The 24,180-nt window shown below is 33.4% G+C and overlaps 2 protein-coding genes across 3 annotated transcripts; one reads left to right on the plus strand and one right to left on the minus strand.

Annotated features, from left to right (window-relative positions):
- Positions 1 to 3,795: 3,795 nt before the first annotated feature.
- On the plus strand, positions 3,796 to 12,421 carry LOC130740607 (vacuolar protein sorting-associated protein 35A-like). The gene is made up of 21 exons (XM_057593267.1): positions 3,796 to 4,082; positions 4,202 to 4,298; positions 4,434 to 4,557; positions 5,012 to 5,197; positions 5,739 to 5,826; positions 6,028 to 6,084; positions 6,194 to 6,283; positions 6,384 to 6,506; positions 6,949 to 7,083; positions 7,798 to 7,914; positions 8,379 to 8,618; positions 8,691 to 8,756; positions 8,947 to 9,036; positions 9,502 to 9,591; positions 10,192 to 10,281; positions 10,469 to 10,537; positions 10,626 to 10,706; positions 10,860 to 10,967; positions 11,054 to 11,157; positions 11,597 to 11,710; positions 11,821 to 12,421. The coding sequence occupies exons 1-21, from the start codon at positions 3,990 to 3,992 to the stop codon at positions 12,029 to 12,031; spliced, it is 2,373 nt and encodes a 790-aa protein (XP_057449250.1). The 5' UTR covers positions 3,796 to 3,989; the 3' UTR covers positions 12,032 to 12,421.
- Positions 12,422 to 13,597: 1,176 nt separating this feature from the next.
- Positions 13,598 to 16,195, minus strand: LOC130740613 (rac-like GTP-binding protein RHO1). 2 transcript variants are annotated; one of them, XM_057593274.1, is made up of 8 exons: positions 16,118 to 16,195; positions 15,676 to 15,916; positions 15,255 to 15,342; positions 15,058 to 15,167; positions 14,806 to 14,869; positions 14,132 to 14,196; positions 13,988 to 14,053; positions 13,598 to 13,905 (listed from the first exon to the last, which is right to left on the minus strand). In XM_057593274.1, the coding sequence occupies exons 2-8, from the start codon at positions 15,772 to 15,774 to the stop codon at positions 13,804 to 13,806; spliced, it is 594 nt and encodes a 197-aa protein (XP_057449257.1). In that variant the 5' UTR covers positions 15,775 to 15,916; positions 16,118 to 16,195; the 3' UTR covers positions 13,598 to 13,803. The 2 variants fall into 2 exon arrangements, with proteins under 2 accessions (XP_057449257.1, XP_057449258.1); XM_057593275.1 differs by having other exon boundaries at positions 16,002 to 16,165.
- Positions 16,196 to 24,180: the final 7,985 nt, after the last annotated feature.

The following is a 24,180-nucleotide window of genomic DNA, read 5'->3' on the forward strand; positions in this document are numbered from 1 at the left end:
AGTTGCTTAAGCACATGTGGCAATACGGGCCCACATGAATAGTACTAAGAACTAAGAAATAAGAACTAGCATTGGAGATGCTCTAAGTGGTCATTTGCTATCATGCATCATTATAAAGAAATTATCATTTTAAACAATTAGTTGGTCAATCAATGACTTAATAAAAATCCTTGTATTGAACTTTATAATCATAATGTAGAAGTGATTTAAGTTGAGATCTATTTTACAAAACAGTGAGGAAGTTGAGAAACATGTTACACGCCACAGAGTTCAAGCTGGGTGGGTTGTTAAAGTAGAATGCTAATGGTTATCTTAAAAATTAGGCTTAATCCTCAAATTAGTCCCTGTCTTTGTGTCGCCGTCTGAACCAGGTCCCTGATCGGAAAAATTTGTGGAATACATCCCCATTTTTGCAAAACGTTTGGAGCCAGTCCTCGCCGGAGCCCGGAGCACCGGCGAGTGATGAAATGACATGATGACTGTGTAAATGAAGCTGACGTGGAATTTAAAAAAAAATAAAAAAAAGCATATTACTAAACTATCCTCTATCCTCCCCTTCTCCACCTATGTCACGCATCTCCCCTTCCCCTTTCCCCCACCTGCATCTCTCTCATCTGGAATATTGTGGCTTCCTTCACCGTACCACACAGCACGTTTTGTTCTGCTTCAATATCTTTTGCTTCTTTGTCTATCTTTTTTCGTTTATTCCATTCCATAAAAATTCTACTCATCCATTGTAAGAAATTTCATACTGAAGTACAGAAAAGTTTACCCAGATATTCTATCCTGGTACTGTTATTCACTATTAATCATAAATTTCTCTTAATTGCTTGTTTGTTCCTTACATTTGGAAAAACGCACAAAAACCAGATCCTTCGTCGGAAAACGCAGACAAACGATCTCGTTTCTCCGCTGTAAAACGCACACAAACCCATATTCTTGCCGGAAAAACTCACACGAACCCATATCTTCTTCCAAAGATATGCACCGCCTGAGGATCTGAGTCAATAATATTCTAATGAGTAAAAATGACACAAATTTTACTGCCACTGTTATCAATCCTTTCGCACCTTTCTCCAACAAAACAAACACAGACAACCCCTTCCTTTCAGTTTCAATTTCAGAAGGGGTGATATAAGATTAGATGCGGTGGCGGAGGAGCCTTCGCTCCGGCAATAACGGGACGACAACCTGGGAACTATAACCCTCGCTGGAAAAATGCTAACGAACTCAGATCCTCTACCGAGCCACCCAAATCTAAACAACCTCAATTGCTCCAATCGAAACCCACATAGATGCAATTCCTATTTTCTCCGCCTCCATCACCCACACAGCTGCAAACACCACATTTGGGGCTTCAAGTTTACAATCGAACCCAGCAAACCAACCATAGTGATGGACTGATGGTTGGGGGTTCCGAGAACCACGAAATAGTCCGACGAGGGAGCGTGGATCCGGCGAGGTTTGTGCTGGAGGCGATGTCGGAGGCAGCCATTGATGGCCACTTTTTGAAGCTTCTCTGGAACTGCACACGTTATTTTTGTTGCCAATCTGGTGATGTTTGAGATTCAGAGGGTGATGTTTGAGAAGAAAAGAGAAGAAGAAAGGAAGAAGAAGAAGAATGGCAGAGGAAGAAGAAGAAGATTGGGAAGGAGAAGAAGAGGAAGAACAGATGAACCCTAATTTCTAAGTTGATCCAATTGGGAATTGGGGGAATTAGGATTAGTGTGGGGGAAATTAAGATTTGTTAATTAGATTTGGGTTAGAATTAGAAATATGTTTAAGTATGTTAATTATCTGATGTGTAAATTAATTTTTTTATTTTTTTTTTTAATTCCACGTCAGCTTCATTTACACAGTCATCATGCCATTTCATCACTTGCCGGAGCTCCGGGCTCCGGCGAGGACTGGCTCCAGACGTTTTGAAAAAATGGGGATGTATTTCACAAATTTTTCCGATCAGGGACCTGGTTCAGACGGCGACACAAAGACAGGGACTAATTTGAGGATTAAGCCTAAAAATTAATTGAAATGTTGAATATGACTATAGAAGCCAAATATCTTAAAAAGTCCAAGTTTGCAATTGATCCAAATCCAACTGAGTAAAAGTCATGACTAACAAGAGATCGATGCATATGACAATTGATCCAGTTTGGTAACTTGGTTTGGTTTTCCGTACTGATACAAGAGATCGATGCCTAAATGCCTAGTCCTAAATGCAACTCGTACAACAACACAATTGAAAGGATAAACAGAGAGTGAGAACAGGGTTGGGTGATGATTACCGCAGAGATTCCCTTGGCCTGATCAAGCGACATGGGAAGTTGCGAACGAGCTCGGCATCAACCAAGAAATCAAACAGAGACTGGCACACAAAAGGAGGAGCTATTTTTTTATTTTTTTTAAATTCCGCTTTACCAAATATTGGGCTTTTTGTTTCGGCTCATTTCATGGCATAATTATTTATTTCAAAAAAAAATATTACTTAAGAATTTTTTTAGTTGTTTGTAAACCTTGATAAAAAAAAGAAATTTAATTATTTCTTTAAGCTATTTTTTTTGTAGTTTTCTGAATAATCACCTGTTTCTAGTAGTTTTTTAAGTGAAAAATCAATTTTTCATTTGTAAACAAACATACTTCTGCTTTTAAAAATATTCTTAAAATGAAATTATTTTTTCATCTAACTTTAAAATAACTTATTTTTTAAGCAAATTAAAACGAGCTGATTAAAAATGTGTGATGTTGGTTGTTGTGGGCGCAGTGGTGGTAGATGGTAGTGATACTAGAGGGTATTGGGTGACGGTGGTAGGTAACAAGTGGTGGTGGCGACAGTGGATGGTACTAGGTGGTGACAACGATGGTGGGAGTTAGATATAGTAGTGATTGTGTCAGTGAAGAGTATTGAGTCATGTCAGTGAGTGTGAGGACAAGGTGGCACCATCAGTATAACTTGTTGGATGGTAGTGGCAGTGGAGGTGGTGGATAAATACGTTGCATGAAAATGATGGGGATAAAGGTGTTTCAGGGTTGAGGTTGTGACGCCGGCTAATCCACCTATTCCACGTGATTGTTATTTTTGGGAGGGGTGCAAATTAACTGTAGCCTTCCTGTGTTTATCAAAGTAGAAATACGCCTATGCATAGTCATGCGTGATAGCGCTTGTTGCGCCTGAGCGGCAAGCACAGGTCGTACTTGTGCCAAGTGTAGAGGTTGCACTTGCACCGCACCGTGAGCGTTATGAGGCAACAAAGGTTGCACATTGACATTGTTGACGCCTGTGTCTAATCACTCACTCTCTAGTTGCACTTCTAATGATGAGATGAGTTCATCGTAGAGAGTCGACGAGCCATGCAAGGCGGGTACAAGAGGTGGTTACCCACAAGGCTGAAGAAATAAAGATTAGAATTAGAAGACAATGTGAACTTCGGGTGTGTTCCCATCATGCCAAGGGTGAATCATCAAAGACACTATCGTATATGAAATTATAAGATATACCACATTTGATTTAAGAGTCGTTATTTTCATACCCGCATGACATTGTTAATTCTGAATCAAAGTACATAAGCCTATAATTTTATTCGAAACACTTTATAATATATATTTTTATTATCTTTAACAAATGTCGTTGTGCGAAACAGTTGCATATTTATCCTAACAAAAATTTTCCCCCAGTGGTAAAGGAATGTGATGTTTATAAAATTCAGTTTAGATTTTTTTTTCTTGGTTATTAGAGGAAGGTAAATTCAGTTTAGATTGGCTTGAAATTGTTTCTAAAATCGCATTTTATTTTTCTCCATTATACAAAATATTCCAAAGTCGTCCCAACAGTAGAGGTCAAGGAGGAGGAGCAATTAGGAGGAAGGTTAAAGAAGGGGAAGCATATTCTCCACCACGAAGAACAACAAAACAACACACTCGGTTGAATTGAAGGACCGGTAGTTAAGAAGAGCGATCGAAGAGAAGAGTAAAAGTTACACGGCGAGAAAGAAATGATGCTAGACGGAACCGAAGACGAAGAGAAGTTCCTCGCCGCCGGAATCGCCGGCCTCCAACAGAATTCCTTCTACATGCACCGTGCATTGGTAACTCCTCCTCCCTCCCTTAAACCCTAACCTCTCCGCGCACCGCGATCACACACGAATTTCAGATTCGAATTTTCCTAATTCATTTGGATCCAATTGATTTTGTTGATTCGTCTCAGGACTCGAACAATCTCAGAGATGCGTTGAAGTATTCGGCTCAGATGCTTTCCGAGCTCAGAACTTCCAAGCTCTCTCCTCACAAGTACTACGAACTCTGTCAGTTCCTCTCTCAGATCCATGTCTTGTTCTATTTCCTTTCATTTGTATGGATCCTGGAACTGTTTTTCGTGATTGAAACCCTTGTGATTGTTAATTTGCATGTTTTTGTTTCTCTTATTGCTATTGTTGTAGATATGCGTGCCTTTGATCAATTAAGGAAGCTCGAGATGTTCTTCGAGGAAGAGGCTCGTCGCGGTTGCTCCATTATTGATCTTTATGAACTTGTCCAGCATGCTGGAAACATTTTGCCTCGATTGTAAGTGACGGTTTATCTTGTTCATCTTGTTCGTCGATTATAAAACTGTTCATGATAGGTAACTAGTCCTGAATGTTCTATTATAGATGAATTAATATTATTTGTCACAATGGTGAAAAGAAGTTTCTATGTTAGCATAGCGGAGCGGTTATGTATCTGTAATGCTTTTTTGATCATAGATTTTGTTTGAATGTGGTGCAATGCGCAATTATCCTGATACTTAATATGATATCAACTGATGGTGCATCACTGAGATTGATGCTTCATCTCGGTGCATGGTGAAAATCACTTAGCTTGCTTGGAAACCAGTCCAATCCTGGCCAACTTTCGTTACGGATGCCTTTACACTTGTTGAAGCTCAGAACTGAGAAGGGCATACTTTCAAAGTTGCAGTGATTATTTTTTGGCATTTAATGTACTACTCACGAGCTGATGATTTTATGATCATGATCAGGTATCTCCTCTGTACAGTAGGATCTGTATACATAAAATCCAAGGAAGCTCCTGCTAAGGATGTTCTTAAGGATCTTGTAGAGATGTGTCGTGGCATTCAGCACCCTGTTCGCGGACTCTTTCTCAGAAGTTACCTTTCTCAAGTTAGTAGAGATAAATTGCCAGATATTGGTTCTGAATATGAAGGGTAAGCAATATTCAAGCAAGACTTTTCACCATTCACTCTTTTCATGGACAGTATTATTTCTCTCTGAGGTCTCTTAAGTCTTAACTGAGCCAGATGTGAAGTTTCAATGAACAAAGTCAATAGTACTGAACATTTGGTGCGTAATTGCTGCGCCCTTTGGCAACGCCGTTTATTTTAACTCTATCAGTAGTAGTACCACCAGCCTAATCTCAAGGCATTTGATGCATGATATAAACCCAGTGGAGTCATCTGAATATTAGATCATCCCTCTTTGTTAGATTTGTAGGATACTATACACTCGAGTACACAGTACGCTCATACATTAGCATATGCTAATACTCTTTTTTCTTTTCTTTTCTTTTCTTTTTAAATAGTTTATTTTATTGTTTTGTCTTTCAAGTTTAATTTTCTTCAGTCTCTCTAATTCACTCTGCGATTTCTGTATTTGTCCTGATTATGGGGCAGTAGCATTGATTTTAATGCTGAACCAATGAGATTGAATTTGAACCTGATATGTGAGTGCCAACTCTGACAACTGCAGGGATGCAGATACTGTAGCAGATGCTGTAGAGTTTGTACTCCAAAACTTCACAGAAATGAACAAACTTTGGGTGCGGATGCAACATCAGGTTGGTCGAATTGTTTGCATATTGTTACAGCTCATGTTTGGTTATGCATGTCTGTCACAATAGTTGCAAGTCATGAGGGTAAAATACATCATGAGGGCATGATTTCTGGTCATGCAGGTCAGGTGTAGTAATGCATGTCAATAATTCATTCTCTTAGCTGACTCTGAGTTGAGGCTTGCTGTCGGGCTTTATGGTCTGCAGGGGCCTGCCCGGGAGAAGGAGAAACGGGAAAAGGAAAGGAGCGAGCTGCGCGATCTTGTAATACCCGAAGCTTGTAACTGGTTATCTTCACTGTAATGGCATTGAATACATGATCAAATGCTTATAGAAGGCTTCTCTTGCTTTTTTATCCTTGATACATTATTAGGTTGGGAAGAATCTCCATGTTCTCAGTCAGATAGAGGGTGTTGACCTTGAGATGTACAAAGATGTTGTGCTTCCTAGAGTGCTGGAGCAGGTCTAATCTGTTGTTACTGCTATTTATATTTATGATCATCAAAGACATGTTTTACTTTCTTACCAGAAAAACCATTCCTCTTCTCAATTATTTTGTACAGGTTGTGAATTGCAAAGATGAGTTGGCCCAGTTCTACTTGATGGATTGCATAATCCAAGTCTTCCCTGATGAGTATCACTTGCAAACTCTTGATGTATTGTTGGGTGCTTATCCTCAGCTTCAGGTTAGTGATCTTGTACTTGTTGGTGTCACTTCTGTAGGACGCCATGGTGTATATATGTTTTTCCTCCTTCCAAAACGCAAAGATTTTATTCAGTAGAGAGGGTTGTGAAAAAACACCAAGGAATATGACAAGATATCTGCAAAAGTTTTTATCGACTATAATACCTTTAAAGGTAGAACTTGGGGAGGGGCTCCATTTGACATCTCCAAAATTTACCTAAAGAGTCTTATTTTCTGTTGAAATTTGCATTAAATAAATAAAAAGGCTGTGTTCCTCCATATGCAACAGATGCAACCCAGCTTAACCATATTTGCTGCATTTATTTGCAGATAGTTTTAGAGTCAAGAGTCAACAGATGCGTATTATTTGAAAATTTTATGCTGCAAATCTTGTAGGTATCACTCATTTGCTTTCTGTCTATTTTTGTCACTGTATTTTCCAGGCATCTGTTGACATCAAGACAGTGTTATCCCAGTTAATGGAAAGACTTTCTAATTATGCTGCTTCAAGTGCTGAGGTGTTGCCTGAGTTTTTGCAAGTGGAAGCATTTTCCAAATTAAGCAGTGCCATTGGCAAGGTATTTTTTTTTGTTTGATAAATCTTGGATATCGTAGTCATGTAGTGAGTATGTAGTTCTATGCTGCTTGCTGCCTAAAAAAGCAAGTAGCTGCCAGCCTGCCACTGTTTATGGAGTTTTGCAACCATCCAACTTAAACAAAGACTGACCAGAGGCTATTGATAGACTTTCTAGAAAGTAGTAACTAAGTTTTATCTCCCTATGTCATGGAGAGGCAAATAGCAAAGTGCTAATTGATACCATCTCACTTGTTCATCATATCTTTTAATGATCTGATACTAACAGCAAAGAACTAACTTAGTACCTTATTAAAGGGAGCAAATCATGATAATTTCAGATAGTATAATGCTAAGGTGAGACCGTGATATATTTTTTAAATGGTCTAACAGTATGTTCTGTCATCTCTCTCGTGCATATTTGGGGTTATGTCCCATTTTAAGGGTGGTCAAATATAGTTAATGTTGATTTCTCCTTTTTCTTTTTTCACCCTGTTTATCTTTAAATATTTCTTTCATAATTCATCACTTCCGCGTTGGATTGCAAAGCATAATTTTTTCGTTTTCATTTTCCATTTGAATATTGAAATTGTGTTCTCCTTCATTCATACTTCTGATTTGGATGCTCTTGAACAGAAAACTGTAATTTTTATAACATTATTGTTTTTCTATGTTATGCTCATGGATTTGAAATATGTGCTCATCAATTGTTATACAGGTGATAGAGGCACATCCTGACATGCTCACTTTTGGTGTTGTAACTTTATATTCATCTCTTCTCACTTTCACTCTTCATGTCCACCCTGATCGACTTGATTATGCAGATCAAGTCTTGGTATGTTTCACTTTGAACGGCTTGTGCACATTCATGTTAACTTATTGATTCCAAGGTTATCAAATCTTGATTCAAATCATTTTTGGTTAAGCTAATTTTTTTAATCATTTATCAAGCAAGTGCCACTGACATTGTTTTATTTCCTTAACTTTCACATCCTGTGCTTTCAGAGAAGGAAATACGCAATTTGGTAGAATATTATTCGTCACATATAATGGCTATTGCATTTAATGAATGTATATATGATTGAAATGAGGGATTTTAGCAAGCTGCTCCAACATTTTTTATTATCAGATGAAATTCATGCGGTCCCATTCTCTACTTAGTGGATCCCCAAGAATTTCACCCACAATAATAAAGAGTATTGAAAAGTGTGTTGCAAGCATTTCTCATATGATTGAATTCCTAGCAACCATGGTTCTTTTTATATGAGGAAGTGAACTTATTCCTAGATTTTCTTATAGGGAGCATGTGTGAAAAATCTCTCTGGCAAAGGGAAAATTGAGGACAACAAGGCAACTAAGCAAATTGTTGCTTTATTAAGTGCTCCACTAGAGAAATATAATGATATTATGACTGCCTTGAAGCTTTCAAACTATCCTCGTGTGATGGAATACCTTGATGTTCCAACTAATAAGGTCATGGCAGCTGTTATCATTCAAAGCATTATGAAAAATGGGACACACATATCTACTTCAGACAAGGTTTGTGTTATACTACTTTCTGGCTTGCTTTTTGGTGAGAGTTTATTATTAACATAGCTTGGTTTATTGTAGGTTGAAGCATTGTTTGAACTTATAAAGGGGCTTATTAAGGATTCTGATGGGACTCCTAATGACGAGGTTATTTCAGTACCTCAACTAGTCCTATTAGGCTATTGTTTACAATGCCTATTATTTTGACATCTCTCATTACATATCACCTTTTATAATGAAATGCTTTTATGTTCTAATAAAATAAAAATAAGATTATCCTTATTTTGTTTTCCTTTCTCTCCCTGCATTCTTATTTTACTTTTTCTTCCCCCTTTAGCTGGATGAAGATGATTTCAAAGAAGAGCAGAATTCTGTTTCCCGTCTAATCCAGATGCTTTATAATGACGATCCAGAAGAGATGTTTAAGGTGAATTGCTAATATCCATTAGTTTCGATAGTTATTAAAAAATTACAATATACTTTTTTTGTCCTGCTGGAACTTCTCTCTGTTAAACTCCCGCTAATAGTTTCAGCTGACGCCACTTTTTACTTACTGGCACTTCTGTTGTGGTGGTGCACATGGATTTAATCCTGTCATATTTAAAAATAAATCTATTTGAAGCTCTAAAATGGATTTAGGGTTATCTTAGGTTTAACCGCCATAACATTTTATGTAGATTGTATCTGGTCTGGTCAAGGGCTGAGAAGCTAGAGTATGAATGCTTATCTGTGATTTTAATGTTTTTAACTTCAGTGAAATGATGTTTGATATGTTGCTTGTGACTGCAAACTATATTGTTTACCCTCTATTTGGGGAAAGGGGGCTTTGTTGTATATTACAAGTTCGAATTTTATTTTAATTTTGGCCACAATTGCCATCACTACATTGCAGATTATAGATACTGTGAGGAAGCATGTACTGACTGGAGGATCAAAGCGTCTGCCTTTCACTATTCCACCTCTTGTTTTTTCTTCTTTAAAGGTTTGGTTGGCCATTTTGATAGTTGCCTGCTTATATTGTTCACAATTGTACCTTGTTTGTTGCTTACATCATGATGAATTAATAATGCTGGCGGCAATAGCATATGTTGGAGACTACATCAATTTATCATTTTGACTTAGTTTTAATATTGAGAGAAGGTTGATTGAAATATTCCATTGACTTTCTTAGATCATAATTTATTAGGATTAATGGTTTAATAACATTAAGGCTTCTGATTCCTTCCTAGAAGCTTGTCTAGATAGTTGCTTTGCTGTCTCCTGGACAACTTCACTAAATGAGGCAACTGGGTTAGGACTTAGGAAGTTGCGAGTTTCCATTATCAAATAAATATTTAGTTTGTCTTTCCATTTCCAGTTGGCAGTAATCCCATTGCCCATTCAGATGAAGTGATGCAATGAGCCAGTATTTCTAAATCAAGCCAACATGCTAATACTATTTCGTTTTTTTTTGTGCTTTTGTTTCTTGTGTCCATGTTTTTATTGATTGAAATGAAAATGACTGTCTGTAACTCCTGCTGTTTGTTTTTACTTATAAAACCAAATACAATCATTTATGCACTATGTACTTTACCATATACAGTTGGTCAGACAGTTGCAAGGTCAGGATGAAAATCCCTTTGGAGATGATGTAGCAACAACACCGAAGAAAATCTTTCAGCTTTTAAATCAGGTGATGGTTTTTCTATGAAAGGACTTTGGTTTTTTTTTTTGTTTCAATGGTGTTTTATGCCAGCCTAATTTTGTTTAAGTAGTGATTGATTATTAAGAATACTGAGGATTTGAAAAGATTTGGTTGCAGATTATGTGCAATTAATTGGTTAATTTGTTTGGTTATGCTTTTGTCTTTCCTTTCTCAGACCATTGAGAGACTGTCAGGTGTCCTAGCACCAGAATTAGCATTGCAGTTGTACTTGCAATGTGCTGAGGTACTGGCCTATATTTGGTTGTTAGCACATGAAAATGATATTTCCTAACTATGTTTTCTGATTCCCTTGTTTCTTTTCTTCCATTAAGGCTGCAAATGACTGTGATTTGGAACCAGTAGCATATGAATTTTTCACCCAAGCTTATATTCTATATGAAGAAGAAATTTCGGTAAGTCTTTTATAAGCCTACTAGTTCTGCTCCCCCCCCCCCCCCCCGGAAGATTTTTTTTTGCTGGGATCGGGGATAAGTTTGGAGCAGGAATCTTAACCTTGATAAAATTTATGGGTCTGATCTGCTCATGCATTTGTATTGTTATACTAGGATTCCAGAGCACAGATCACAGCTATCCATTTAATAATAGGAACTCTTCAAAGGATGCATGTATTTGGTGTGGAGAACAGGGATACTTTAACTCACAAGGCCACAGGGGTAATTGCTGAATTCCATATTCTGCTTAGTGGCTAATGTATATTTTTCTACTAAATCCTCATTCTTGGTGCCTTTTCGTTGGACAGTATTCAGCAAAGCTTTTAAAGAAGCCAGATCAATGCAGAGCCGTGTATGCATGCTCACATCTGTTTTGGGTTGATGATCATGATAACATGAAAGATGGAGAGAGGTTTGTTTCTATTTATATGACGCAAGAAGGTCTAAGACTTCTGCGGAATGTTGCATTACTGTGTTTGTATATTTGCTTTGGGCTTTTCCTATGTTACTGTTTAGTTGGACATAAATAGTTTTAGAAGAATTCTAATTCTTTGCATGTCTAAAATAATCCTGCTGTTGACTATTTCTGTTCCATTTTGACAACAAAATAGAACTATGCCATACTTGTGTAGTTGAAGGAGGAGAGTAAGCATGATTCTATCCAACCCTGCCATCCCTGAAGGGAGTGAGCATATTTATTCTTGACTGCGGAGTATGATAATAAGTTGGAAAAGAAGGGATGTAGGGTGTCTCATAAAGTTCAAAAATGAATATAGGAATTTATTTGTTAGTTATTAACTTATTATGACTTATTGTTTTCGTTGTTATATTGATATTTATTTTTGAACCAGAGTCCTATTGTGTCTCAAGCGGGCTTTAAGAATTGCAAATGCTGCACAACAAATGACAAATGCAGCACGAGGTAGCACCGGATCAGTGATGCTTTTCATTGAGATATTGAACAAGTAAGATTAAAATCCTTTTGTCAACAAAAATCCATAATCTTAAGTCCATTGTTTTTCTTTGCTTCTCAACTTAGTTAAATGGAATAATGACGTTGTGTGCTTTTTGCAAGGTATCTTTACTTCTTTGAGAAGGGGAACCCACAAATCACACTTGCTGATATCCAGGGCCTAATTGAGTTAATTATGAATGAAATGCAAAGTGACACCACAACTCCAGATCCAGCTGCGGATGCTTTCTTAGCCAGTACCATGCGATTTATACAGTTCCAGAAACAAAAAGGCGGTACAGTAGGTGAGAAGTATGAACCTATCAAGGTTTGACCTGCTAGATGATTGATACCCTTGCTCATGTAATGTTAAACTCTGGAGCAATTTGTTCTTGGGCTGGTCCAGCAACTGTTTCAATTTGTCTTCGGATTTCAACTGAAGAACCCCAAGTTTGTGGTGTTTTCCTCATATGAGCTGACAGCGTAAACTACCCTCGGTCATTGAGTTTGGACTGTTTCACCATGTAACTCACTGAGCTACAATTTAACTTTGCAAGATCTTTTTTGCCCGGGATTTACACCAAGAGAAATTATTTGTATAGATGCTAGTTTATGCACAAAAGTTTACCCAGATTTATGGATTTTTCTACAATAGTGTCTATAGGCAGACAAAAACTCGTTTGTTTTTTAATGGAATTCTACTAGCTAGGGATGCTGTTTCTTTGCCTTGTTCGTAATAGCTTGGTTGTTGTTGAAAGTACTCGTTGGTTCTGTTTAGTGGAGTGGAATGTTGACACAAGGGTACATTAGCATCTTGTCATTTTGCCTTATTTATCTTTTTATAAATTAAAAAATATATAATGCGACTGAAGACGTGACTAACGTTGGTTGAGAAACTCAAGTTCTTAAAACATGGATGAATGAGAGTAAAATATGATTAGTTACTCTTTTATTTTCTGATTTTTTTGGTCCATCACCTATGGGACAAAGAAAAGGGTAAGTGGGTAACCCGTAGGTGTTTTTCCGTTTCATGTTTTGCTTCATACCAGTGGTTTAGTGGTGTAGTCGTAATAGTAGCAATACATACATTATTGTCCAAGTATATGTTTTTACAAAAACCATCATCGAATCTCATTTGAAATTGGCTCAGCAAACTGAGTATCCCATGCAGAGAAATTTAGACAGGTTTTTTTAGTTTAAAACCATGTCATACATTCATTAACCCAGGAAAAAATCAGTATAATACGATTAGTACGAAATAGGATGGTTGAACAAGTCACAAGGTTTAACTCGATTAGAAATGAAGTACTGTGAAAATTGACATGGTTGAAAAAGTCACAAGGCTTACAAATAAAGTCTAAATTTACTTGAAAATATTGCTTAACCATTTCAAACATGTTGAACTTAAGGCCAAGTCAACGCTCAAAATGAGCTCGCAATACACCCAAAAGAGGTAAAGGAATTTCCATTTTATTATTAAAAAAAAGTTATTTTACATCTTTTGGAGGTTTGCTAACCATTTTAAATTGACTTGAAAATATATGAATGACATTTAGAATGTGTTTGGTTAAGTAGTAGGCATGAAAAGCAATGTAGTCAGTAGTCAAGCTACAATGCATCCTATAGAATTAATTTTCAGAAACTAAAACAAACACACTATTAGTGTACAAGATAATGCACACCCTCCCTAGTACTCAACCAAAACGACCAAAAGAAAAACGCGGAGAAACAAGGAAGCTGCTCCACAATACCCACTTGACATCCAAGAAACCATTATAATCCTGTTCACACAACCTACTTGTTTTGTATCAACATGCACATCAGGCAAACAAGTCACTATCTTAACTGACTTTCCAGACTAATAATACATAAATCAAAGCGAAGTTATAAGAAAAAGGTGGGAACCATGAAATGCAAATTTGACTATTAGAGTTGACAAGAATTCAAAGAAAGCAAAGCATTAAACCACCTTATGCTTCAAGGAGATCTATAGTATTTGTCTGAAGTACACTCCAACTTCTTCAATAGCAAAGAAATTATGAAAAGAAAGAAGGGGAGGGAAATACAGGTAGAACAAAGGGCAGTCAAATGTTTACACCTAGTGATTCACAATATTGAACAGGCCTTTTGTGCTTTATTCTTCTTTTTCTTTTGCTTAGGTGGTTGAAGGACAACTCTTATGGCTGCATCAAAGACCGCTTTCACGTTCTGAAATAAATGTCACAAAAGTTTAACCTTCATGCTAAATTAATCATTGTGAATAAGAAAAAAATCAGAAATAAGCATGTACCTCCTGTGTTTTCGAACTGCATTCAATGTAAGCGGGTGCATTAATCAGCTTTCTAAGCTCTTCTCCCTATAATGGGTTGCACATGTCAGGTTTAATTTTGTTAAAGAATCAAACAAGACTCAGAGCACCAGAAGCAATATTTACCTGAGCCGTGGTAATGGGAACAGCACCAGGATGGTCTATGCAGAACTGCTTATCATCCCGGAGATCTGTTTCATTATAAGTCACAAAAAATAAGTAATTAATTCTTAGGTGAGAAAATCATCAAACAGAATATGCAGTGGTCAGGTAACAAGCAGTGTCTCTTCAATTGAGCAAAACGGTTTATCAACTTACTGAGACCCTGAACTAACACTGTCTCAACTCTCAACAGAACAGGATGAATCTTACTAAGAGATTATTTGCAACTAATTAATTCATATCTGGAGATAGGGCCAACCTCACCACATACAATTCATGAATAAAACTAACAATCAACCACAAAAACTGAAACATAGACCATAATCAAAGTATTAGATATGTTGGAAGGAGATGAAAATCTAAAGAAAATGAGAATAAAATGCACCAGAATTCCACCCTGTTTTGGCAACATAAAGAACTGGTTCAGCGGTTCATGACTCAAAAAATGGAAAATTCCGAAGATATTGTATCTAAAGTCAACATTTATTGATCATGAAATCCATTGAGTTAAGTTTATATGATTTTATCATAACACAGAACACAAATAAATAAATAATTATGCTGGAAAGAAGCGTCTAATGAATGTATGGTATGATGACATCAGCATCACATTATGCAATATGCCGCAGTAAACTTACCAAGCTTAGTGCCAACCAGAATTATGGGGACACCAGGAGCATAATGCTTCAACTCTGGAATCCACTGAAAATGAAACCAACACATGTAATGCATCAGAAACTTCCTAAAAATTAAATGTTCTATTAACACATGACACAGTCTGTATATTATCCATTACAGGTCATAAAGAAACCTTCTATTATTTTCAAAGGAAATAAGTAAAAATACATCTAAAAAACACAGGGGACACCACAGTAAAGTGGGATAAGTACCTTTTTTGAGACATTTTCATAACTGGCCTTGCTTATCAGAGAGAAAGCAAGTATGAAAACATCGGCACCACGGTAACTCAAGGGTCTTAATCTGTTATAATCCTCTTGCCCTGTTCCACAAATAACACAATAAATCCAGAGAGAACTTCAAACATTAAAGAATTTGCAGAAATCTAAATGTAATCACACAACATTACCAGCAGTGTCCCACAAACCCAGATTAACAATGCTTCCATTGACAACCACATTCGCACTGAAATTGTCAAAAACAGTCGGCACGTAATCCTGTTTCCACCCAAAATAGGAAGGTTAAATTGATGATTACCAGCCACTCTTGCCACAAAAAATATACAAACTCCGAATCGATATCACGTATCAATTATCACATCCATTTCCACCTTTGAATTAATAATATCCAAATGCATAATTTTAAATCATTATTTACAAATGTTGTCACCTAAAGAAACATCTTCAATTCTTTTCCAAAACTGAATTTCACATTTCCAAATTTTATTCATCACCCCATTTTCCAAATTGGGAATGTTTTTTCTTTCTTTCAAAGAAAAAGAAAATGCAGGAAATTGAGAGAAAAGAAAAAGAGAGGAAGAAAGAAGAGACCGTGGGGAAGGTGTTGCTGGTGTAGGAAATTAGCAAGCAGGTTTTGCCAACAGCTCCATCTCCAACAGTAACGCACTTGATGAACCTCGAAGCGCTCATCTTTTCTTCAACAAAACAAAACAAAACGGAAAAAGCCTCAGATCTTCTTCAACCTGAGGACCCAATTACACGCCCTCTTCCTCCTCCTCCTCTTCTTCCTCCTCCACCTCCTCTAGCTTCTGCTTCTGCTTCAATTACACATCTGCACCCAAAAAAATCCCAAATCGAGAAACAAACAAAAACAGAAACTTTCAAGAACGAGAAATGCAAGAAGATGAATGGCGAACCTTAATTGCGAAAATGCAGAAAGAGATTGCGAGGGAAAAACGGGGAATTGTGATTTGGGGAAATGAGGGAAACCCTAATTCTTTGGGACAGACAGAGATGAAAGAAAGAGAAGAACCTTTTAGCCCGCGAGATTTTGCCGTTCAACCGTTCGTTTCATTCACTCAACTGTGTGTGTTTATTTATTACTATTATATATTATTATCCTTTTTAATTTCCACTTATTACAAATAATTATAACTTCCTTTTTAATAGCAACAAAACTCGGATCCTGACTCGATTAATTCATGGTTAAGGACACTTTCCCATTTTTGCTTTCTTTTTATTATTTTTATTGTATATTAATAGAGAAAATAGGGGCAAAATTCAATAAAATTGGAAAAATTGAAGTTACAATATGGAAGAGGGCTAAAACTATCTACTATATGTATGTCCCACATTATCTTCAGTCAAGTGACTCAAATTAAGTGTACCACAATTTAATTTATTTGCATAGAAAAGTGAGAGTTGGGAATTTATAGTTTTTTTTTATACATCGGAAAGATGAGAATTTATAGTATATGAATGTGATAAATTTATCTTAAAGACAAAAATGGATCAATTTTTTTTAATAGAAAGACCGGTGAGAAATAAAAAAAAATGCTCCATTTAAAGGTAACAGATGTTTCAAGAATCCAAAGTTTGAAAAAAATGTGGAAATTTTTTCTAAGGTTCTTCAAGTAATAATTAAGTTCTAATATATATTGATTGTTTAAAAAAAATGTTCTAATCATTTTTTTAAGGAAAATGCGGTTACTATATCAATTTGATGCCATAAAGGTCCAATCAGAGCCTGATATCCACAGGACTTCGAGGATGATTCCACCAAATATTATTAGGAAAACAACAAAGCAAAAAAAGTTCTAATATTGATGTATACTTTTTGTGTGTATTAATGATAAAAATATTTTAATTTATTTTAGCCCCTCATATTTTTTCGGCAAGCTTTTCCTCGGTTTTTTGTTTTTGTTTTCAAGATATTTCCACAACCAGTAGTTATGAGATTAATCTCATCGAGACTTTGAGAGAAATTGTCTTGTAAATCTTTCCACTACATTTCAAATACACCATGGTTCGATAAAATATAATCCACAATATATTCTTAATTGATTTTTTTAACCAAAAAACCACCACGGTATTACCACAATTGCTAAAATGCAAATAGATGATCAGTTGCCGGTTTTCTTATTGTACCCCCAAAAAAAAATCAGTTGCCCAAAGTCGAAGATCAAAGTTTTCCATAAAGGTTTGAATGACAAGAAATTTAAGGGAATATATTATCTTATGTATAAAAAAAGTTAAATGTTAAACATACACAAGTAAAAAAATTATTAAGTGGACGGTATATATCTAGCAAACAACTAATTGTTTGAAGTTTTTTTTACGAGAATTGCAAATTCAACTCAAGTTCCTTGGACATTATTTGTGTCTTTTTAGTCTAAGTGTCTAAGTCCAGCCTAACTTGCATTAAGGCAGTTGATTATTTGAGCCTATTTCATCAATTAGCTTGTAAAAAAGAATACAGTGCACTGATGTATATGTTTGGATATGTTACTTCACTATACCTCTGATTAATCTTATATATCTCTTGTGAGATGTATTTGTTCAAAAAGTGAAAATTTTGTGGTCTGTAAAACAAATTGAAAAGAATTTCTCAACGAGTTGAAGTGCAAAGTTATTGTACTTTATTTTTTACCATTATGTATTTTGATTAAAACATGAATTTCCATGTTATTTTTTTAACAAAACATTTGAAGTGAGGGTTTGATGTTTTGGACCAAAATAGAGACAACTATCAAGTTCAAAAAGTCTGTACAAAAGACTTACATAGTTACATTTATCTCACCTCACCTTAATGAGTAAGACTCAAACTTAATATATGTCACTATATCATATAAAATCCTATCATACTTTATTCGACCAAACTCTTAGGATATGTTGAAATTTTCATTTCTTTAACCAGACGTTAAGGAAATAAGGTCAAAATCGTTCCAATAAACTCAACAACAATTAGAATATACTTGGAATTATGTCATGGCATAATTTAAAATAAAAGCCTCAAATATCTTGATACCATATTGATAAACTTAAATGCAATCAAAATACCATATAACCTTAATGTATAAGGTAGTAATAAACAAACCACAAAATTAAAAATTATATTAAGATCCACAAAATTTAAGGTGTTCTACATGCACCGATTAGACATCACCGTTGATTGAGATATTTCAATGTATTTTCATAAAGCACATCCATTGTTTTATATAAACGATCCCGAAGCTCCATATAATCCAATAATGCACTGTACTCCTCATTATCCAGTGATTTATCAACTGTACGGAGAATAACCTGCAAGATTTTATGTAATAGAAGTATAAATTCGTAAATTCAAAAAACTGAATTAATTTTTATCATCTAATGTTGTAAAATAGAAATGCTAACAAAAAAAAAACAAAAATGAGATATAGTTCTATATATACTGCAAAATAGGAATGCTAACAAATAAAAAATGAGATACAACTCTATATATGTTTCCTACCGTTGTTTAATTATATCATAATAACATGTGAGTTGGAAATGAGAAGTTGGAAGAATTCATTACATTTAATAGAATTAATAAATTATAAAAAAGTAGATGACAAAGTTTTTCTGTGGACAACCGTAAAATATACTATAGGCAAATTTTGTAAAAAAAAAAATCTTAAAAGTAGAATTTAATATCAAAGGAAAAAGTTGCATATAAAAATAAATATTACCAATATTGCATGAATTATCCAAATGCGCTATCTTAAATGTATCATCAAGAACTAAAATATCTCATTTTTAAATAAAAATTCCAGTTTAAAGAAGCTAATTAGAAAACATTCTCTTTCATTTACTATATATTTCTCTTAAAGAATTAGTATTTGATTGATGAACATGCCATAACTCTTCACCCTAAAGTATTTACACACATACCAATCACAATTATGAACTGGTAAAAAAGTGAATTAAATTTTAAATCATAGTTAATTCTAGTAAATAAATATTTCTTTGGATTTTTCACTTAAAAATGTAAATCCTAATTCTAGTTACTGCTGCGTAGTATTATTATTATTATTATTATTATTATTATTATTATTATTATTATTATTATTATTATCTTTCATTTTATTTTTATTCTAACACATTATCATTGGTTTAGTATGATACCTGACAGAAATGATATCTAACATATTACATATATCTTTAGTATAACGGTAACCATATACAAAAGTTATATTACATTTTATTATTAATTAATTTTATTGTTTGTGTTGAAGCTAGCTAGTGATGTTATATATATTTATATGTAGAACAACATACAATGAACATTACTGAACTAGCTCAGTTGTGCAATCTAATTATCCAAAATCATAAATTGAAGGAGGATAGCACCCACACTTCCCTATCTTGTCCTTACCCATTAGGTTTATAAAATTATATATACATGAATTTTATTGATTTATAAACCATAAAAGACATGTTCTATACACGCTATACAACATATTAAAGACGAGAAATAAGATGAGAAATATTGAAAATAAAACCTGAACATGTGATTTAGTAATTAAGCTTTTCACTGGTCCTCCTAGAGGACCACCTTCTCCATCCAATATAACATCTGCCCAGCTGACTAGGTTCTTGCCATTTTTCTTTGGGTATACAATATTGCCTTCGAGTGACTTAATTTGGAAATCTCTCTGCACATAGACCTAATTTATTAGTATATATAATTATATATGATTGAATTTTTATAATTAGCATTAGTTAAAAGCACTCTTAACAAAAATTTATATCTTAATTACTTTTAAAGGTGTTCATTGATATAAATGTAATGGAAATTCAAACACATACTTAGTAGTTACTTAAAATATAGTGTGATCATTTGGTCCAAAGAAATTTCAATTAAATAAATATTATGTTCGAGTAATAATATTTAAAATAAACATTTTATTCTCACAAATTAAAGAAAAACAAAGGGTTTTTATTTTCTGCAAGATTGAACATCTTGAAGTGGCTCGAATAAACTAATACGTGATCGACACTAATATTCCAGATCTGATTATTATATATCCTTTTTTTTTTATAAAAACTAGCTAAAGTACCATCTAGGATTTTATTGAATTAAATTGTTACCTATATATATTTCAAAAGTTCTAACATGTACAAAAATGTAAAAAAGAAACTATAACAAAAACACAATTAATATACTTCTATAAAACTTTTTTTTTGAAATATACTTCTATAAAACTTTGAGTAGGAAAAAAATCATTTCAAATCATAGATAGAAGATATTAATATATTTAATTGTGTTATATGTTAACTAAATTGACATAATTTTCTTTCAAACAAATATTTAAAGTTAGATAAATTAACGAAGACCTATTTTTAAAAAAATGACAAGAACTTGATTTTGACAAAAAAATAAATAAATAAAAAAAGGCTAAACCAAAAAATAAACGAAGAGAAGAACAAGAGAGACGAACATGAACAGGTACTGGAGCTCCTTGTCGATTAAGAAATTCAGCATGCGATACGAAGCCGCTCACTACCATGATGCACAAAATACCTTCCTCTTCAGCCAATGGTATTAATTTTTCTAAAATATCCTGAAAAAATGATGATAAAATAATATATTATATTTTGATGTTTATGAAATGATTTGTAGAAAGGTGTATCTGTTCAATAAATTACAAATGCTCATGTCATACTAAAGACTATAATTTATTTTTCCAAAAGAAAAATACGAATATAGATGAACATAAAGACTATAATTATATACAAGAGCAAAATAACAGTTTTTAATCAAATTTTAATATATTATATGCATACAATTTATCATTCATTATATTTTTTTACATTAAAATACATACAATATATTAAATAAAATAATATGTTGACTTAATAATTTATCATAGTTTTCCGATGAATAAAAAAAATTTATCATGAAAATCATATAAATTGGTTAAGCTATTTCATAAAGAGCTTAAATTCAAACTAAAGGTTGAATTTTTCAATTCTAAAATATACTATTGGATAAATAAGTAGTGTTAATAAATATATCGTCGTGTCTACATCAAAGAGTTAGTTGATATATTTCACACTTATTTTCATTCAATTAAACTCACATAATATGTAGATGTGAGTTTAATAGAAGGGAAGAAAACAATTTATTGAGATCTGTGATAAACAAAAGTATAAATAAAAATATGAAATGCGTTAAAAAAATGAAATAAGTAATAGAAAAATATTCTTATGACAATTATCTGTAAAAACACCTGATCACGCTTCCAGAAGTCCACTACAATCCTCCCTTCTTGAATAGTTGTCACACTCATTCCTGCAAAAGTAAAATCTGAAATTTTTCAAAAAAATATGACAATTACTTATGCATTTAGTATACTTCTTCAAATGTTAAATGATCTTTTCGTTGTATTCCTATATATGTCATATGTCATAAGGGAAATAATTTTTAGTGTGTGTTTTGGTTGCATTGTTTTTATTATGAAATTGATTTTATAAAATTATTTATGTTAATAGATTTGCCACAAAACCAATCTAGTGTTTTGCTATAACTGCTGCAGGACAAGATGGATCATCTCAAATGTGAAGAAAAAAAATCGAATTTTATCATCTAATTATTGATTTTTGTGTGTAAATAATTAAAGAAATAAAAATAATCTCATGAGATGATAAAAATTGTCATGATTCTTTTTTTTAGACAATTAAAAGAAACGTGCCTCGTTAATGTCACCAAAATATTCTTTGCAATATTAATTTATAGTTTTGGTTTCAAACAAAAAAAATTCTAGTTTTTAAACTCTACTCTAATTTTGAATAAATCTTACCATTCCAACTAATTTAAGTTTTTAACATTATGAATTTTGGTTGAAAAAAAAAACTCAATTCAACAAATGATTGATATTCATCATATCAACCCCTCATTATTTTACTGCAAATGTTCCAACATCAGTGCTGGTAAAAGATGGTGAAGGGTTGTCTAATGCCTTCACTAGAAATAGATGACAAAGGTTAATTATGCGATCATTGTAAAACCAAGATCATATATAAGTGAGAGAAGTTAGTGTAGTAAACAGAGGAAAATTATAAGAAAAAAGGCAGAATCACATGTAAACCCATAAGGATTTGACGCGCTACCTTGTTGATTTCTTGATCTCGGACCTAGGGATTGAGAAGCGCTTGGCATTTTTCTCTCTATGAGTACAATAGAGATAGTGTTTCAACGATGATCTTGTTGCTCCTTTTATACATTAAGAGGAAGTTTACCCGTTTTCTATGGTCAAAACTAACTTTTTAACTTTTCTTGAATTAATGATAAAATAAAAAATAAAATAATTTAAAATTAATAAAAAATAATATTTTATAATAAATTGTATTGAAATATTAATATTTAATTTAATTAAGCGAAGACCATGTAAAATAAATAAGTAATTTAAACCGGCAGTCAATATATTATTCATTTTAAAAAAGAAAGTACTTATTCACCCAACGTCAGCCAACGTCAGCGCATTAATTTAATTTATTTAGGGTGTTTGATTGTTTTAAGAGATAATATGTGAGAAGATACAAGATAGTGGGGAATTAGTAAAAAGAAATATTTTATAATAAATTGTATTGAAATATTAATATTTAATTTAATTAAGCGAAGACCATGTAAAATAAATAAGTAATTTAAACTGGCAGTCAATATATTATTTATTTTAAAAAAGAAAGTACTTATTCACCCAACGTCCGCGCATTAATTTAATTTATTTAGGGTGTTTGATTGTTTTAAGAGATAAGATGTGAGAAGATACAAGATAGTGGGGGAATTAGTAAAAAGTAATATTTTGTAATAAATTGTATTGAAATATTAATATTTAATTTAATCAAACAAGGACCATGTAAAATAAATAAGTAATTTAAATTGGTAGTCAATATATTATTCATTTTTAAAAAGAAAGTACTTTTCCATCCAGCGTCAGCCAACTCAGAGCGTCAATTTATTTTAGGGTACGTTTGATTGTTTTAAGAGATAAGATATGAGAAGATACAAGATACTGGGGAAAATTTTAGGTTATTTGATATATTAGGGAAATAAAAGAAACAGTGAAGAGAAAGATAGCGGTTACTATTAAGTAATCTTCTCACCTTGTTTGATTAAATAGGGAGTGGAAAGAAGAATTTTGCTATTGTTTAAAATGATAATTTTACTATAAGTATAAAAAGATTAGAAACTTATTAAAAATATTATTTTTTGGTGGTGATGAATTTCTCATATGTTCAAAAAATCGCAATTATTCTTCCTAACAAATGTCTTTCTCGATGTTTAAACTTGTAATCTCACCGTATAAGGTTAACTTGCTTGCCACCAAGGGCGGACCCATGTTGGTGGTTATGGGGCAAAGCCCCATTAAAATCTTCATTTTTTTCAATCACATATAAATTAAAGTGTAAAAATTCCCCCCAATATGTGACAATGTTACTTTTAATGTTACATATTCTTTTACCCATTAGATAAAGATTTTGATGGACTCCTATAAGACATGTCCGTTGTCTAATTTTTACACTATTTCAATTTTTTTTGTCTATCTTTTCATTTTGTTTCTTGTGTGCATAATATCTCTTTTCTTTCACCAATAGAACTAATCATCTAAGCTCAACCCAACTTGTATCAAGGTAGATGTGTTCAACATTTGTTTTCAACAGATATTGTTTCGGCAACAACAGATGTTGCTCTTTTTATACATTGAGATTATCTTTACTCCAATCTCGTGTTTTCTCCCACCAAATCTATCTTTTTTGTTCTCTTAAAGTAACAACAAAACAACAACTCAAAGAATTTAATAATAATCATAATAATGAATTTTATTTTTAAAATAACTTTATTAAACATTAGTAATATTTAAATGAACGAAGAACATGTAAATTAAACAAGTACTAATTTAAATTGACAGTCAAAATACTATTCATTTTAAAAAAGAAACTCATAATCCTCTCACCACCAACCTGTTAATTTACTTTAGGGTATGTTTGATAGTAGAAGAGATAAAATATGAAAAGATAGAAGATAGTGGGAAAAGTTGACTTTTCCATTGTTTGATATTTTAGAGAAATAAG

The sequence above is a fragment of the Lotus japonicus genome, chromosome 2, assembly GCF_012489685.1.
Source record: "Lotus japonicus ecotype B-129 chromosome 2, LjGifu_v1.2".
In the NCBI taxonomy this organism is placed as follows: domain Eukaryota; kingdom Viridiplantae; phylum Streptophyta; class Magnoliopsida; order Fabales; family Fabaceae; genus Lotus; species Lotus japonicus.

Excerpts from the sequence above, each read along its gene's own strand:
- LOC130740607 (XM_057593267.1), top strand. The coding sequence starts at position 3,990 with ATGATGCTAGACGGAACCGAAGACGAAGAGAAGTTCCTCGCCGCCGGA. Across the intron at positions 4,299-4,433 it reads TCACAAGTACTACGAACTCT|ATATGCGTGCCTTTGATCAA; the intron begins GTCAGTTCCTCT and ends CTATTGTTGTAG. Across the intron at positions 5,198-5,738 it reads ATTGGTTCTGAATATGAAGG|GGATGCAGATACTGTAGCAG; the intron begins GTAAGCAATATT and ends TGACAACTGCAG.
- LOC130740613 (XM_057593274.1), bottom strand. The coding sequence starts at position 15,774 with ATGAGCGCTTCGAGGTTCATCAAGTGCGTTACTGTTGGAGATGGAGCT. Across the intron at positions 15,343-15,675 it reads CCAGCAACACCTTCCCCACG|GATTACGTGCCGACTGTTTT; the intron begins GTCTCTTCTTTC and ends GGGTGGAAACAG. Across the intron at positions 14,870-15,057 it reads ATGAAAATGTCTCAAAAAAG|TGGATTCCAGAGTTGAAGCA; the intron begins GTACTTATCCCA and ends TTTCATTTTCAG.